This window comes from Bison bison, unplaced genomic scaffold (genome assembly GCF_000754665.1).
Source record: "Bison bison bison isolate TAMUID 2011002044 unplaced genomic scaffold, Bison_UMD1.0 scf7180017864452, whole genome shotgun sequence".
Classification (NCBI taxonomy): Eukaryota; Metazoa; Chordata; class Mammalia; order Artiodactyla; family Bovidae; genus Bison; species Bison bison.
In genome coordinates, this window is record NW_011495014.1 from 3,125,741 (window position 1) to 3,143,163 (window position 17,423).

Genomic DNA, 17,423 nt, shown 5'->3' on the forward strand with positions numbered 1-17,423 from the left:
TCCAAGGAGTAATTTCATGGCTGCAGTCACCATCTGCAGTGATTTTGGAGCCCCCAAAAATAAAGTCTGACACTGTTTCCCCATCTATTTCCCATGAAGTGATGGGACCAGATGCCATTTTTTAGAGTAAATCAAATCCCCAAAGAAATATGAATATATGTTCTTGTTGGTGTCTGATCCTTTTGAGTATGTGGTCTGTAAAAAATGTTAGCACAGAGAAAATCAATTTATTTCTAAAAGCCTATATTAGATGGACAGGAAAAAAAATCCCTCATATTTGCAGTTTCTTCAGTGTAAGATTAACTGGAGTCAGCTGAATTTTTTTTAAAATACTTTGCAAATACTTGAGCTATATTTTTAAAAGTGAGTTCTTCTCCACTTCTGTGCTGAAACCATGTCTCCTCAATGTAGCAGGCAGCAGCTGTAACTGCCTCAGAGCATTCCAGAGAACCTAGTGCAGCAGGCAGGCTCTCAGACAGCTCGTCTGAAGCCTCCAAGTTGAGTTCCAAGAGTGCAAAGGAAAGAAGAAATCGGAGAAAGAAAAGAAAACAGAAAGAGCAATCTGGTGGAGAAGAGAAAGATGATGATGAATTCCAGAAATCTGAATCTGAAGACAGCATCAGGAGGAAAGGGTTTCGCTTCTCCATAGAAGGGAATCGGTTGACATACGAAAAGAGGTACTCCTCCCCACACCAGGTATGGCACTGCAGAGTTAAATGATGCCTGGATGGAAATTAGAACATGAAGCTGGCAGGGGAATGGGAGGCTGGTGGCTGGGAGGAGAAGTGACTACAACTTAGGAATTTTTATCAACTGAATTGACTGCTTTTTAAAATTTATATATATATATATTTAAACCTATCCTTTCTGTACAGTTTGAAAGAATTTTAGTTTGCATATATATAAACTTGAAGCTTGGTGTGTATGTGTGTATTAGTCACTCAGTCATATCCTCGCAACCCCATGAACTGTGGCCCACCAGGCCCCTCTGTCCTTGGAATTCTCCAGGTAAGAATACTGGAGTGGGTTGACATTCCCTTCTCCTGGGGATTTTCCTGACTCAAGGATCAAACCCAGGTATCCTGCACTGAAGGAGGATTCTTTACATCTGAATCACGAGAGAAAGCTCTACAGCTTGGTGTATTAAGGTAGCACAGCATCAAAAGTCAGGAGACCTGAATTCTCACCTGAACTTGTCTCCTGGCACTTGTTCTAACTAATATCTTTCTGGTCCACAGCCTTTTTAACAAGAAAAAATGTGGATAACTAATCAGTAATGTCCTTTTTTCTTTTTCATTATTTCATGTTGTGTGTGTGGGTTTTTTTTTTCAACCCAGACTTCTTTATAAGCCATAATGCATGCTTCTGAAAATATTCACTGTGGTATGTTTTATGAAAAAGCACATCACTCTGAATTTCAGAGGTCTTAGCTTCAAGCTCCAACAACACTGTGCCTACTAGATGCGATGGAAATAATTCAAGTGATATTAGGAGGACGGACTTAAACAATTTGTGCAAAGTGTTGGAATTTCTTGAAGGGAAAGAGCAGCGGAAACAGATATGCCCTTGTTAGGGTCATGCTGTTATTGAGTGTTTACAGCGTCCACTGTTAGGTGCTAAAGATGTTTGCTTTTGAACTTGAAAAATGTAGTTCAGGGTTTTGTTTTTCAATACCTTTAAGTTGCGGTCTATCTCTCCAGTTATTAATCTCAAGGGCTAGAAACCTTCTCTTATAAACTAATTTAATTTAATCTGAATGCACATAAAATGAGAATGTTAATCAAGGAATGAGTCACATTCTGTTAAGAATGCTGAAATCCCCTTCAACTTAATCTTACAAAATAAAAGCACATTCCAAATGACCATACTAATATGAGTTTAATTTCTTTTCGGTTTCAAACTTATAGTCTTTGTTGAGCATCCGTGGCTCCTTATTTTCTCCAAGGCGAAATAGCAGAACAAGCCTTTTCAGCTTCAGAGGGCGAGCAAAGGATGTGGGATCAGAGAACGACTTTGCTGATGATGAACACAGCACCTTCGAGGATAACGAGAGCCGCAGAGACTCCTTATTTGTGCCCCGACGGCATGGAGAGCGACGCAACAGTAACTTAAGTCAGACCAGTAGGTCGTCCCGAATGCTGGCCGTGTTTCCAGCCAATGGGAAGATGCACAGCACTGTGGATTGCAATGGTGTGGTTTCCTTGGTTGGTGGACCTTCGGTTCCTACATCGCCTGTTGGACAGCTTCTGCCAGAGGTGATAATAGATAAGCCAGCTACTGATGACAATGTAAGGAAGTTTTAAATAGTTCAGGCATGGAAGGCCCATGATTGCTGTACCAGCCAGTGTTTCTACAGAATGGAACCCCTTGAGAATGATTCCTGGTTGGTCAAGCTGTGAATGCACCTGCATCTTGTAATACCTTTAAAAGACTAACCAACTAAAACTTAAGGCCTCAACACTCTCTTGCATAACACCTGAATGCATTTATTTATTAAATGTGCTAAGGATAAATTATACACAGTAATAAATGACTGCCTCCAGTTGGAGGATTTGCTATATACCCATGCTGAACTACCTTTAGATAGCAGGCCATCCACTAAAGACCTGGTATAAGAATAAATGAATGATTCCTATATTTAAGTGTAAAGGGTGTATAATAAATCTTTCCAACAGATTCTTCGATATAGCTTGCTTTAGTGTAGAAGATTTCAAGAACACTGTGCCTAAATAGATAGCTTTATTATTATCTTCAAATTTCTAGTACTCATACTTGTCTTACTAAAAAATAATGCTGATATAGGTCTTCTCAAAACTAATCTAAATGAAGAGACACACAAAATTATTAATATAGACAGTTAAAAGAATTCTCTGTGTACAAAGGTATGTGTTTGTGAATATATACCCAGATAAGGAATTTCTAAACACGTGCTGCCTCTTATTAGACCTGGATATATATCAGCATGAATGAGGCATGATCAAGTCAGAACTAGATGACTTATTGCTTTGGTACCCTGGATGAAACTGTTGTCCATGCAGCATGTATTGTTGTTTTTTTTAATATACAGCTTGTGTTGTCGATGACCATCTATGTCTTGTGTCCAGAAAATGAGATGGCAGCTACGTGTGTTCTAATTATTTGTATTCCTTTAAAAATAAAGGGCTACCTTCTCAAAATAAAATGCTGTGATCATTTAGGTGACTTTTCAAGTTATTGCTTTCTGCTGTTAGTTCTGACATAAGCAAATTGTTAAATATGTCACTCACAGGGTTTATCAAGGATATCAAAATTACATTGTCACCTAAAACTATAAAATCAGAGGGTAAAAAGAAAACCCTTAGTTTTGGTGTATGAATAAATGGCTAACAGTTTGGACAGTCCAGGTTAATGCTACAATAAGTCAGCAATATCTGCCATCACTAATTAAATATGAATGTGCATGATGCATGTATTTCATGAATTTCACTGTGTCACAATGGTTGTTTGCTTATCATATTGCCCAAGTTAAGCATTGAATACATTAACATTTTCTTTACAGGGAACAACCACTGAAACTGAAATGAGAAAGAGAAGGTCAAGTTCTTTTCATGTTTCCATGGACTTTCTAGAAGATCCATCTCAAAGGCAAAGAGCAATGAGCATAGCCAGCATTTTAACAAATACAGTAGAAGGTTTGTAACAAATTCCATTTCCATTTCAGTTGTTTTCACTGAATTTATATTGTCTTATTTGAAACACATGTCAGTAAGTTGGAAGTAGTGTATTCCAAAGAAAACATCATAGGTCTTATTTAAGAGTTATTTGTTATATATTTCTGTATTCTAGAAACTTTTTTAAAAGTTACTTAAACTCCATGGTTTTTGCAACTCTAAAGAATGTATCCTGTATGTTTTGTTGGGGAGTCTCTCAGTAATGACCGACTCTTTGCCACCCCATGTACTGCACTACACCAGGCTTCCCTGTCCTTCACCATTTTGCAGAGCTTGCTCAAACTCATGTCTGTTGACTTGGTGATGCCATCCAACCATCTTGTGCTCTGTTGTTCCCTTCTCCTCCTGCTTTCTATCTTTCCCAGCATCAGGGTCTTTTCTAATAATTCTGTTCTTTGCATCAGGTAGCCAAAGTATTGGACTTTCAGCTTCAGCATCAGTCTCTCCAATGAATATTCAGGATTGATTTTCTTTAGAATTGACTGGTTTGATCTCCTTGCAGTCCAAGGGACTCTCAAGAGTCTTCTCCAACACCACAGTTGAAGAGTTGAAAAGCATCAATTCTTTGATGCTCAGCCTTCTTTATGGTCCAACTCTCACATCCATACATGACTACTGGAAAGACCATAGCTTTGACTATATGGACCTTTGTCAGCACAGTAATGTCTCTGCTTTTTAATACGCTGTCTAGGTTAATTATATCTTTTCTTCCAAGGAACAGGCATCTTTTAATTTCATGGCTGCAGTCATCATCTGCAGTGATTTTGGAGTCCAAGAAAATAGTCTGTTACTGTTTCCATTGTTTCCCTATCTGTTTGCCATGAAGTGATGGGACCAGATAGCGTGATCTTAATTTTTTTAATTTTGAGTTCTAAGCCAACTTTTTCACTCTCCTCTTTCACCTTTATTAAGAGACTCTTCAGTTCCTCTTTGCTTTCTGCTGTTAAGGTGGTGTTATCTGCATATCTGAGGTTATTGATATTTCTTCCAGCAATCTAAATTCCAGCTTGCACTTCTTCCAGCCCAGTATTTTGCATGATGTGTTCTGCATATAAGTTAAATAAGCAGAGTGACAATATACAGCCTTGACGTACTCCTTTCCCAATTTTGAACCAGTCCATTGTTCCATGTTCAGTTCTAACTGTTGCTTCTTGACCTGCATACAGATTTCTTAGGAAGCAGGTAAGGTGGTCTGGTATTCCCATCTCTTAAAGAATTTTCCACAGCTTGTTGTGATCCACACCGTCAAAGGCTTTAGTGTAGTCAATGAAATGAAAGTAGATGTTTTTTCTGGAATTCTCTTGCTTTTTCTATGATCCACTGGATGTTCGCAATTTGATCTCTGATTCCTCTGCCTTTTCTAAGTCTAGCTTGAACATCTAGAAGTTCTTGGTTCAAGTTCTCAATCCTCTTGACAGAGAATTCTCTTGACAGAGAATTTTCATTTTTTTTTAATATTTTAGGCTTATTTATTTTCTTCTAAATAGCTTTATTAAGAGATAAATGACATTCGGTAAACTGCACATATTTAAAGACTACAATTTGATAAGTTTTGACATAAGACACCATCATTGCAATCAAGATAGTAAACATAACCATCACCACAAAATATGTCCCAGTGCCATCCATCCCTAGGCAAACACTGATCTTTGCTTACTGTAGATTAGTTTGTATTTTTTAGAGTTTGATATAAATGAAATCATATAATATTGCGCTCTTTTGAGGGGAAAGCTCTGGCATATTTTACTCATGAAACTCTTTTATATACCTTATCTGATAATTAAAAAAATAACCCTTTATCTAAGGAACTGATATTCAGAGAGGCTAAGTCCCAAGTTTACCCAGTTGAACAGTGGTAGTCCTTGGTCTTGGAGGCCATGCACTCTCCATGGCCAACCACAGCCTGGCTAGGGCAACTCCTGCAGTATGCATAGTCTCTGAGATGCTTCGTCTTCATGGCATGAATCTAAGGGGGTGCTTAGCCCACATCTCATGGGTTTGGAGGTTGGAATCAGGACCTGCAGAATCTGAAGATGAGCCCCTTACCTCCAGGACAGTGCACATGTGAAAAATTCCTGTGTCAGAGAAACAGACACGAATGACCTGAATTTTTGTAGGATCTTCATTTGTGAAGGCCACAGGAAGGCTAGTGGAGATCGCAGAGATGAAAAGGGTGGGATAGATGGTGTGCTCCCTTGGTTTTTATTTTTAATTTTTTTTTAAATTAATTTTATTTTATTTTTAAACTTTACATAATTGTATTAGTTTTGCCAAATATCAAAATGAATCCGCCACAGGTATACATGTGTTCCCCATCCTGAACCCTCCTCTCTCCTCCCTCCCCATACCATCCCTCTGGGTCGTCCCAGTGCACCAGCCCCAAGCATCCAGTATCGTGCATCGAACCTGGACTGGCATCTCATTTCATACATGATATTTTACATGTTTCCATGCCTTTGCTAGCGTGTGAAATGAGTACAATTGTATGGTAGTTTGGACATTCTTTGGCATTGCCCTTATTTGGGATTGGAATGAAAACTGACCTTTTCCAGTCTGGTAGCTACTACTGAGTTTTCCAAATTTGCTGGCATATTGAGTGCAGCACTTTCATAGCATCATCTTTTCGGATTTGAAATAACTCAGCTGGAATTCCATCACCTCTACTAGCTTTATTAGTAGTCATGCTTCCTAAGGCCAACTTGACTTCACACTCCAAGATGTCTGATGCTAGGTGAGTGATCACACCATTATGGTTTTCTGTGTCATTAAGATCTTTTTTGTATAGTTCTTCTGTGTATTCTTGCCACCTCTTCTTAATACCTTCTGTTTCTGTTAGGTCCATACCATTTCTGTCCTTTATTGTGCCCATCTTTGCATGAAATGTTCCCTTGATAGCTCTAATTTTCTTGAAGAGATCTCTAATCTTTCCCATTGTTTGTTTGCCTCTATTTCTTTGCATTGTTCACTGATGAAGGCTTTCTTATCTCTTCTTGCTATTCTTTGAAACTCTGCATTCAATAGGTATATCTTTCCTTTTCTCCTTTGCCTTTATCTTCTCTTGTTTTCTCAGGTATTTGTAAAGCCTCCTCAGACCACCATTTTGTCTGTTTACATTTCTTTTTCTTGGGGATGGTTTTGGCCAATGCCTTTTATATAGCATTATGAGCCTCTGTCCATAGTTCTTCAGGCCCTCTGTCTACAGACCTAATCCCTTGAATCTATTTGTCACTTTCACTGTATAATCATAAGGGATTTTATTCAGGTCATAACTGAAGGGCCTAGGGGTTTTCTCTACTTTCTTCCATTTAAGTCTGAATTTGGCAATAAGAAGTTCATGATCTGAGCCACAGTCAGCTCCTGGTCTTGTTTTTGCTGACAGTATAGAGCTCTCTATCTTCAGCTGCAAAGAATATAAACAATCTGATTTTGGTGTTAACCATCTGGTGATGTCCATGTGTGGAGTCATCTCTTGTGTTGTTGAAAGAGGGTGTTTGCTATGACTAGTGTCCTCTTGGAAAAACTCTGTTAGCCTTTGTCCTGCTTCATTTTGTACTCCAAGGCCAAATTTGCCTGTTACTCCAGGTATCTCTTGACTTCCTAATTTTGCTATATTTCAGTCCCCTATACTGAAAAGGACATCTTTTTTTGTTGTTAGTTCTAGAAGGTCTTGTAAGTCTTCATAAAACCATTCAACTTCAGCTTCTTTGGCATCAGTGGTTGGGGCATAGACCTGAATTATTGTGATATTGAATGATTTGCCTTGGAAGCTACTGAGATCATTCTGCCTCAGACCAAACTACAGGGAGGGAACACAGTCCCACCCATCAACAGAACATTGGATTAAAGATTTGCTGAGCATGGCCTTGCCCACAGAACAAGAGCAAAACAGAGCAAGACCCAGTTTCCCCACAACCAGTCCCTCCCATTAGGAAGCTTCCACAAGCCTCTTATTCTCATCGAGCAGAGGACAGACAGAATGAAAACCACAATCACAGAAAACTAACCAAACTGATCGCATGGGTCACAGCCTTGTCTAACTAAGTGAAACTATGACCCAAGCCGTGTAGGGCCACCCAAGATGGACAGGTCATGGTGGAGAGTTTGGACAAACGTGGTCCACTGGAGAAGAGAATGGCAAACCACTTCAGCATTCTTGCCTTGAGAACCCCATGAACAATATGAAAAGGCAAAAGATGTGACACTGATAGATGAACTCCCCAGGTTGGTAGGCATCCAATATGCTACTGGAGAAGAGCAAATAAATGGCTCCAGAAGAAATGAAGAGATTGAACCAAAGCAGAAACAGCACCCAGTTGTGGATGTGTCTGGTGATGAAATAAAGTCTAATGCTGTAAACAACAATATTTCATAGGAACCTGGAATGTTAGGTCCAAGGATCAGGGTAAATTGGAAGTGGTCAAACAGGAGATGGCAAGAATGAACATCAACATTTTAGGAATCAGTTAACTAAAATGGACCAGAATGGGTGAAATTAATTCAGATGACCATTATATGTACTACTGTGGGGAAGAATCCCTTGGAAGAAATGGAGTAGCCCTCATAGTCAATAAAAGATTCTGAAATGCAGTACTTGGGTGCAGTCTCAAAAATGACAGAATCCTATGTGTGGTAACTCCTTAAAAATGCACAATAAAGTATTTCTGTAAAGGGTTTCTAATCCTATTAGTCATAGTGACCATATCTTCTGTTCCATTTAGTTTAGGACTTCTGATACCATCCTAAACACTCTCAAGACTGGAGGGGAAGAATGGGTTATTCTCACAAAATAAAAACAAACAGCTGATTCTTGGCTCTCTTATAACCTGAAGATGACAGCATAGCCAGACGTTAACATAGGATTACACACAGTGTCTCTATTAAAAAGACAATCCATGTAACTTAGAGCCAAATATGGAACCACAATATCAGTGCGTAAGAGAAGACAATCATTCTTTGATACCGCTGTTCTATGTTTATGTCTGAAGAAATTTTGGGGAGGAATCTAAAGAGTAAATTCTATGTTTTAAATCACGTTTTTTAAATAATGAAGTACAAAAATAGGTCGATTATAGCAAATGAGAATGTTTGGTTAGTGAAATCTATTGGATCTGAGAGGAATATATATGTTTAAAAATCTCTTTTGACTAGTTTTTTTTTTTTTAATCTAGAACTTGAAGAATCCAGGCAGAAATGCCCACCCTGTTGGTATAAATTTTCCAACATATTCTTAATCTGGGACTGTTCGCCATATTGGTTAAAAGTGAAACATATTGTCAACCTGGTTGTGATGGACCCTTTTGTTGACCTGGCCATCACCATCTGCATTGTCTTAAACACTCTCTTCATGGCCATGGAGCACTATCCCATGACAGACCATTTCAATAATGTGCTTACAGTAGGAAACTTGGTAAGCATATTGGAAGGTAAATGTGTTCAGTCTTCAAATTTTCTGTTTGAGAAACTGTTTGCATTTTATGTCTTATAGCAGTCTTACCACCACCCTTTCTACTTCCTTGCTTTCAAAAGATGGGAATTATATCTAGCTGGCTATACCTTACTCTTTGCCAAAAATAGCCCTTAACAGCCCTTAAGATCCAAGCTGAAACTGAGAAAGACAGCAATATAAAAACAGGCCTACATTACTACTTGAAAAAGTCAATACTGATATTTATAAGTAATACAAGGCACAGAAGCAGTTCATAGTTTAAGAACACACTTTTTGAAATGATATTATCATAGTTTCCCTACATATAGAAGGCTAAAATAAAATTACAGATCTTTTTATCTTGCTTAGTCATTCATCTTCACTATAAGCCACAACTTATTTAACAATTCACAAATGACTCCAGCTTTTCTACTTCCAAGATCTAGGTAGGGCCTGTATTATTTAATCCATCTAGTCTAGATCAAAGCTATAAAATAATAAAAAACATCCAGTACATTTTGTGCCTTATACGATTAACAAGACCATTTTTGGTGAAGGTTTAAAAAAAAATTGTTAAAGTGTTTGTTGTCTCAGTTTAGGAATATTAGCTTTCATTTGCTGAAATAAAGGTTTCTAAAATAATGTATTCATTTTTCATAATATTTGTTTTGAGGTTTAAAATTCTTGATGTTAGAAAGAAAAATATGTAAAGCATCCTGAATTATAGTGTTCCTATTTTTAAAGTTCTAGTATTTACTGTTGAAGTAATTTTTTCATGTGCAAATAAATAATGATAATAATGCACATATTATAATATAGGCACGCATGCAAAATAACTGTCTGAGTAGAGGGAAATGGGAATAAGCTTATAGATAAAACTGTTTATGGGAAAAGTCTTGTCAGTACCTGTGCTGTATGAAGTCTGGAGGAAAACGCAGTTGATGTAATGGAAAGAACACTGGTTAAAAATAGATTTGCTCCCAAATCCTAGTTTTTCTAACTTTCTAGTTGATGTTGGGCAAGCCACTGAACCCATGTGAAGACATGTTTCCTAATTGGTAAAGTAAGAGTTATGATACTCACATTATGTGTTTAACAGTGTTTCGTTTGAGGATAAAATTAAATAACATATATGAGAGCTTTTTAACAACTATAAATTATTGTGCCAATGTACGCAAGTAATAGAATAATTACTAGTGTAAATATTTTGTTCTAGGAGCAAATATTATGGCATGCTACTTTGTCATTATCTGATGGAATTAGAGTAACTTTGTTTTGATCTTAGGTTTTCACTGGGATCTTTACAGCAGAAATGTTTCTGAAAATTATTGCCATGGATCCTTACTATTATTTCCAAGAAGGCTGGAATATCTTTGATGGTTTTATTGTAACGCTTAGCCTGGTAGAACTTGGCCTGGCCAACGTGGAAGGATTATCAGTTCTCCGTTCATTCCGTTTGGTAAAAAACAAAACAGTACAAAGACAAAAACCTTTCCACCAATCAGGGCTCTTGTATCATAGATTTTACCACACACCATTAACATTTTAAGTTTTTTGTGTAACATTTGCATTGTTAAAAACAGTCCCTAAGTGGAAAAAAATATTCCCACATATTTAGGAAAAAGCTTTATTGCAAAAATCCTGGTCATATAAAGTTGAACATGTTACTCGATTACCATTCCAACTAATTATTGTTTCTAGAGGTGACTGCAGTTAATATTTTTGCATCTAAGAAAATATTTTAATGAAAATGTATTTTAGTAGTACTTTGAAAATATAAACACCCTTTTATATTAGGTGAATAACAATCAGATAAGGATGTGCATGTAGAAACCATTTCTGATTGTATCTCTGGAAAATATTCTCCTTCCCAAAATCAGAGGAGAGAAATCAGAAGTATTTACTTAGTCCACTGATTCACATATATGTGCATGCAAATAGGGAAAGAATTATGAAGTCACGGGAAGTATCCCAAGTTCTTAAATGCAGGTGCATCTAGCTATGTCAGTGCAACAGAGGAAGATTGTGAATAATAAACACTTTACTTATAGCAGGGCTCTATGTGCTGTTACTTTGCCTGCTATTGACAAATGAGTATCTCTGAGCAGAAATCATTGAGATCAAATTAATATTAGTGTCAGTCCATGTATGCCTTACATCCACCTTTACAAAACAAATGAGGGACAGTATGTCCCCAAGTAATAATTAAAAATTCACTCTCAAGGAAAATTATCTACATAAAACATGGAAGGATCAGATTCTTCCTGGGTGGGAGGGAGGGGTTCAAAAATTAGCCATGAGACTGGCCATGGTCAAGGATAGGACAGATGTTGTAAGAGAGTTTTTTTGTTGTTGTTCTTTTCTTTTTTTTTTTTAAGATAAGAAGCTCCATACAGGAAGACCTTTGCTTCTTGTTTGGTGAAGTGAAACATTTGCTCACAACTCTCTGTTCCTGATAGATTAGAAATATGTCTTGGAGTAAAGCCAAGCACTGACACAAAGACATCCAGACAGCCTGCTCTTCACATCTTTTGCTTAGGAGGGTGGTGCTATGACAGTGCAATGGCACAGGTCATTTCTCTTTGGTTATGGTCCAAAGGTAGACGGATTTAAAAGTCTGGAAAGTATAAGAATGCAAGGTGGCTCTTACCTATTTCCCCAATCAAGATTATAAGTTTTGCAATCAGCAGTGGCCCAGGACATCCACTAACTCTCTTAAAAAATGTCTTTTGTTATATACTTCAATATCTTTCTTATAAGTTATTATTGATATAATAACACTGTATTTCAGGTTTACAACATATGATGAAATATTTGTATGTAGTGCAAAATGATCACAATAAGCTCAGTTAACATCCATCACCATTATAACATCTGTAGAGCAAAGGTTGTTAGAGATTCAATTTTATTCATTTCTTGGTAAACCTCACATGTAATGCTTTCAAGGCTTGATCATAATAACATATTTTTTTTTATTTTCCAGCTTCGAGTTTTCAAGTTGGCAAAATCTTGGCCAACATTAAATATGCTAATAAAGATCATCGGCAATTCAGTGGGGGCTCTGGGAAACCTAACCTTGGTGTTAGCCATCATCGTCTTCATTTTTGCTGTGGTTGGCATGCAGCTCTTTGGTAAAAGTTACAAAGATTGTGTCTGCAAGATCAACAGTGAATGTAAGCTCCCACGCTGGCACATGAATGACTTCTTTCACTCCTTCCTGATTGTGTTCCGGGTGCTGTGTGGAGAGTGGATAGAGACCATGTGGGACTGCATGGAGGTCGCTGGTCAAGCCATGTGCCTTACTGTCTTCATGATGGTCATGGTCATTGGAAACCTGGTGGTATGTACCCATTTAAGATATGAGTTTCAGAAATGGATTAAGAGCACAATGAAATGATGACCATTTTGTCTAAAACAAAATTATCATTATTAATTTCAAAAGTCTCTTACCTTGGATACACTTATAATCTTTGACAACACAACCAGTGACCCTACAATGTTTATTCTCAACTGTTTTGCCAGTCATTTCATCACACTTACTATGTGAGCTCCTATGGAGTATAATATTAAAGACAGGTTTAGAAGGATATATTGGGAACATTTTAAAAATTCAGATCCAAGGAAGGGAAAAGTCTGAAAAAAAATAAATTTAGAGAAAACCCAAACTTACTTGCCAGTACAGGACTAAAAAGTGGCACTTCCCATTGTTCCTAGCTATTTCAACTTTTCTTTGCTCATTCATTGTAGATAGTATTCAGTCATTCTATGTCATAAGGCAGATGCATGAACCAACCTGGGTTAGTCAATCCTTACATTAAAACAGAGGTTGGCTAAGGATTCCTAACCCACATGGAGTAACTAATCTGTCCTCTCTTTTAGGTTGGTACCTTACTGTTACCATATAAAAATATATCATACACTCCAAAGGATACATACATTAATATGCCAGTCTCATGGAAATATTAGTGATTGTTTATAAATAGTTGTCCTAATTAGTCAACAGTGGGGTATGAGAAAAATAGTAGATCAAGAACATATATGTTGATGCCTATGTTAAGCCCATAATTCTCATTGTGGATCATAATGATTTTCTTTCAATTAATATCCAATTTAATATCTTTTCATCAAAAAAGAAACTATAATATGCAATTAAATGCATAGTTTTAAAAACTAAGGAATTTTAAGTTTAGAACTCTTATATAGAGCCCACATAAATTTATTTCTTATAATCACATATTTTTAAGTTTAGTAAAACCTTAGGTCAGCTCAGTGTCTTCATTTTATAAGTAGAGGAACTAGAGACCAATGGAAATCATATCTTTCCCTTTAGATGAATTGTGGCATAGCTGTTAAGCCCGAGCACAACATTTAGATCTCTGAACTTCTAGTCACTATGCTGTGGTGTTTCTTTCGCCTCATTGTTAGAACTTATAGTTTCCTCAACAAGGAATAAGTATCTCAATCTGGTCTTCTTCACATTGGGGTGAAATTATAATGATGTTTGTGTTATTTTTAAGGTCCTGAACCTCTTTTTGGCCTTGCTTCTGAGCTCATTTAGTGCAGACAACCTTGCGGCCACTGATGATGATAATGAAATGAACAATCTCCAGATTGCTGTGGATAGGATGCACAAAGGAATAGCTTATGTGAAGAGAAAAATATATGAATTTATTCAGCAGTCCTTTGTTAGAAAACAAAAGATTTTAGATGAAATTAAACCACTTGATGATCTAAACAACAGGAAAGACAATTGTATGTCCAATCATACAACAGAGATTGGGAAAGACCTTGACTATCTTAAAGACGTAAATGGAACCACAAGTGGAATAGGAACCGGCAGCAGTGTTGAAAAGTACATTATTGATGAAAGTGATTACATGTCCTTCATAAACAATCCCAGTCTTACTGTGACTGTACCAATTGCTGTAGGAGAATCTGACTTTGAAAATTTAAACACAGAGGACTTCAGTAGTGAATCAGATCTGGAAGAAAGCAAAGAGGTAAGATTATAAGGATGTGGTTGGGTATAAATGTATATGTATATACATATATTATATTGCCTGTATTTATGATTATATATTCCATGTAGGATATTTTTTGCCATAATATAAAATATTATTTCATTGAAGAACCAAAGATTTAAGCTCAGTGAGATGATTAATAAGTTAAAGAATAATATATGTGTATGTTTTCTCATCCTAATAGTATAAGTTTTGTCATCCTAAGTAATGGGTGTTTGTTAGAGGATGAATGAATGAATGATCCAGGGAATGAACAAGCATCATTGGATTTAATCCTTGTAATAACCTCAGAAAGATTTGTTGTCATTCTAACCTGTCAGATAAGAAAATTAGCTTAGGAAATTTAAGCCCATATTATAATGAGGAGATATAGCTGAGGATTGAACTTACAGTCATTATGAGCTCTGTATATCTTACACTGCATTGCACTAATTCACATACATGGAAGAGAATTTAACAAGAAATAGTCTATGTCATTCCATTAAGGTGACTCAAATGGTAAAGAATCTGCCGGCAATGCAGGACACGCAGGTTTGATCCCTTGGTTAGGAATATTCCCTGGAGAAAGGAATGGCTGCCCACTCCTGTGTTCTTTCCTGGAGAATTCCATGGTCAGAGGAGCCTGGTGGGCTACAGTCCTTGGGGTTGCAAAGAGCTGGACATGACTGAGTAACTAACACTTTCTTCCAAACTTCATGTTAATTTTCCAGGCTGCCATAGCAATGCTCCACACACTGGGTGGCTGAAACAATCAAAATGTATTTTCTCACATTTCTGGAGAGTGGAAAGGGCAAGGTCAAGGTGCTAGGAGGGTCAGGGTCTGGGGAGAGCTCTCTCTCTGAGTTGCAGATAGCTGCCTTCTCACTGTGTCCTCACACGGTCCGTCCTCAGCATGTGGGTGTGAGCTCCGGTCTCTCTTCTTATAAGAGCACCATCTCTGTTGGATTAGAGTTTGGATCAAGACCTCACTTAACCTTTATCACTACTTCACAAGCCCTGTCTCCAAATAGAGTCACACTGGGAGTTATGGCTTCAAAATACTAATTTTGAGGGAACACAATTCAGTCCATAGCAACTGACTTAGAAATATTAATCTAAATATTAATGGATTTAAAAGATAATTCCAAAGAAACAAAACACCTTCACTTCCCATTTATTGTGTGGAAGTCTCAAAAATGGTAAGATGGCTTAGGTTACATAGTCCAAATTTTTAAAAAATTCATTTACACAATTTATTTTTAAAACAGCCTCACAGAAAAATTGAGAGGAAGACAGCAAAATTTCCACATACTCCAATTTGTTTTATTTGTTGAAGCTACACTGATGTGTCATTATTACCCAAAGTGTATAGCTTACATTTGGATTCATTCTTGGTATTATCCATTTTATAGTCAGTTCAGTCATTCAGTCATGTCCAATTCTTTGCAACCCCATGGACTACAGCAGGCCAGGCTTCCCTGTCCATCACCAACTCTCAGAAATTGCTGAAACTCATGCCCATGGAGTCAGTGATATGCCATCCAGCCATCTTATTCTCAGTCATCCCCTTCTCCTCCTGCCCTCAATCTTTCCTGGCATCAGGATCTTTTCAAATGAGTCAGTTCTTCACATCCGGTGGCCAAAGTATTGGAGTTTCAGCTTCAGCATCAGTCCTTCCAATGAATATTCAGGACTGATCTCCTTTAGGATGGACTGGTTGGATCTCCTTGCAGTCCAAGGGACTCTCAAGAGTCTTTCCCCACACCACAGTTCAAAAGCATCAGTTCTTCAATGCTCAGCCTTCTTTATAGTCCAACTCTCACATCCATACATGACCACAGGAAAAACCATAGCTTTGACTAGATGGACCTTTGTTGGCAAAGTAATGTCTGCTTTTTAATATGCTGTCTAGGTTGGTCATAGCTTTTCTTCCAAGCAGCAAGAGTCTTTTAATTTCATGGCTGCAGTCACCATCTGCATTAATTTTGGAACTCAAGAAAATAAAGTCTGTCACTGTTTCCATTGTTTCCCCATCTATTTGCCATGAAGTGATGGGACCAGATGCCATGATCTTTGTTTTTTGAATGTTGAGTTTTAAGCCAGCTTTTTCACTCTCCTCTTTTGCACAAATGTCTGAAGGCATTTATTGTCCGTTATTGAATCACACAGAGCAGTTTCTATGGGTCTAAAAATCCTCTGTACTCTATTCATCCCTCTGTACTAACCTCTGGCACTGATCTGTAACTGTTTCTGCCCTTTTCAGAATGTCATATACTTGGAGTCATATAATATGTAGACTCTTCAGACTGGCTTCCTTTACTTAGTAATCTGCTTTTAAGACTCTTCCATGTCTTTTCATGGCTTGATAGTTCACATCTTTTAGTGCTAAGTTCTATTTTGTTGTCTGGATGTTTATTTATCTGTTCACTTACTGAAGGACATCTTGGTTTTTCCGAGTTTTAGCCATTATGAATAAAGCTACTATAAACTGAGTCGTGTACAGGCTTTTGTGTGGACGTAAGATTTCAACTCATTTGGTTAAATACCAAGAGTGGCAATTGCTGGTGGTATGCTAAGTGTAAGTTTTATTTTGTAAGAATTTACAACCTGGTTTCAAAATGGCTGTACGGTTATTCATAGCCACTAGCAATGAAGGAGAGCTCCTGTTACCCCACAGCATTTGCTGTTGTCAGTGTTCAGGATTTTGGCCATTCTAGTAGATGTGCTGTTGTTCAGTTGCTCAGTTGCATCCAACTCTTTGTGACCCCATGGACTGCAGCACGCCAGACTTCCCTGTCCTTCACCATCTCCCAGAGTTTGCTCAAACTCATGTCCATTGAGTCAGTGATGCTCAATAGATGTGTAGTGGTACCATATTGGTTTTCTTTATTTATTTTTCTTGAAGGATAATTACAATATTGTGCAGATTTCTGCTATATAACAACATGAATCAGCCATAGGTATACATATGTCTCCTGCCTTTAAACCTCCCTTCCCGATCCCACTCCTCTAGGTTGTCAGAGCCTTGGTTTGAACTCCCGAGTCATATAGCAAATTCCCACTCACCATCTATTTTACATGTTGGCTCAGACGATAAAGCGTCTGTCTACAATGCGGGAGACCCGGGTTCGATCCCTGGGTTGGGAAGATCCCCTGGAGAAGGAAATGGCAATCCACTCCAGTACTGTTGCCTGGAAAATCCCATGGACAGAGGAGCCTGGTAGGCTACAGTCCATGGGGCCTCAAAGAGTCGGACACGACCGAGCGACTTCACTTTCACTTTCAGTG

At 37.7% G+C, this 17,423-nt stretch overlaps 1 protein-coding gene across 1 annotated transcript in view; it reads left to right on the forward strand.

The window, feature by feature from the left end:
• Positions 1-17,423, forward strand: part of SCN1A (sodium channel, voltage-gated, type I, alpha subunit) — a 155,668-nt gene that overhangs the window by 97,982 nt on the left and 40,263 nt on the right. The window contains exons 11-17 of the mRNA XM_010858942.1: positions 412-696; positions 1,908-2,288; positions 3,539-3,671; positions 8,879-9,117; positions 10,421-10,594; positions 12,119-12,475; positions 13,653-14,135. Of these exons, the coding sequence (XP_010857244.1) occupies positions 412-696; positions 1,908-2,288; positions 3,539-3,671; positions 8,879-9,117; positions 10,421-10,594; positions 12,119-12,475; positions 13,653-14,135 (2,052 nt within the window). The remainder of the gene's footprint in view (positions 1-411; positions 697-1,907; positions 2,289-3,538; positions 3,672-8,878; positions 9,118-10,420; positions 10,595-12,118; positions 12,476-13,652; positions 14,136-17,423) is intronic.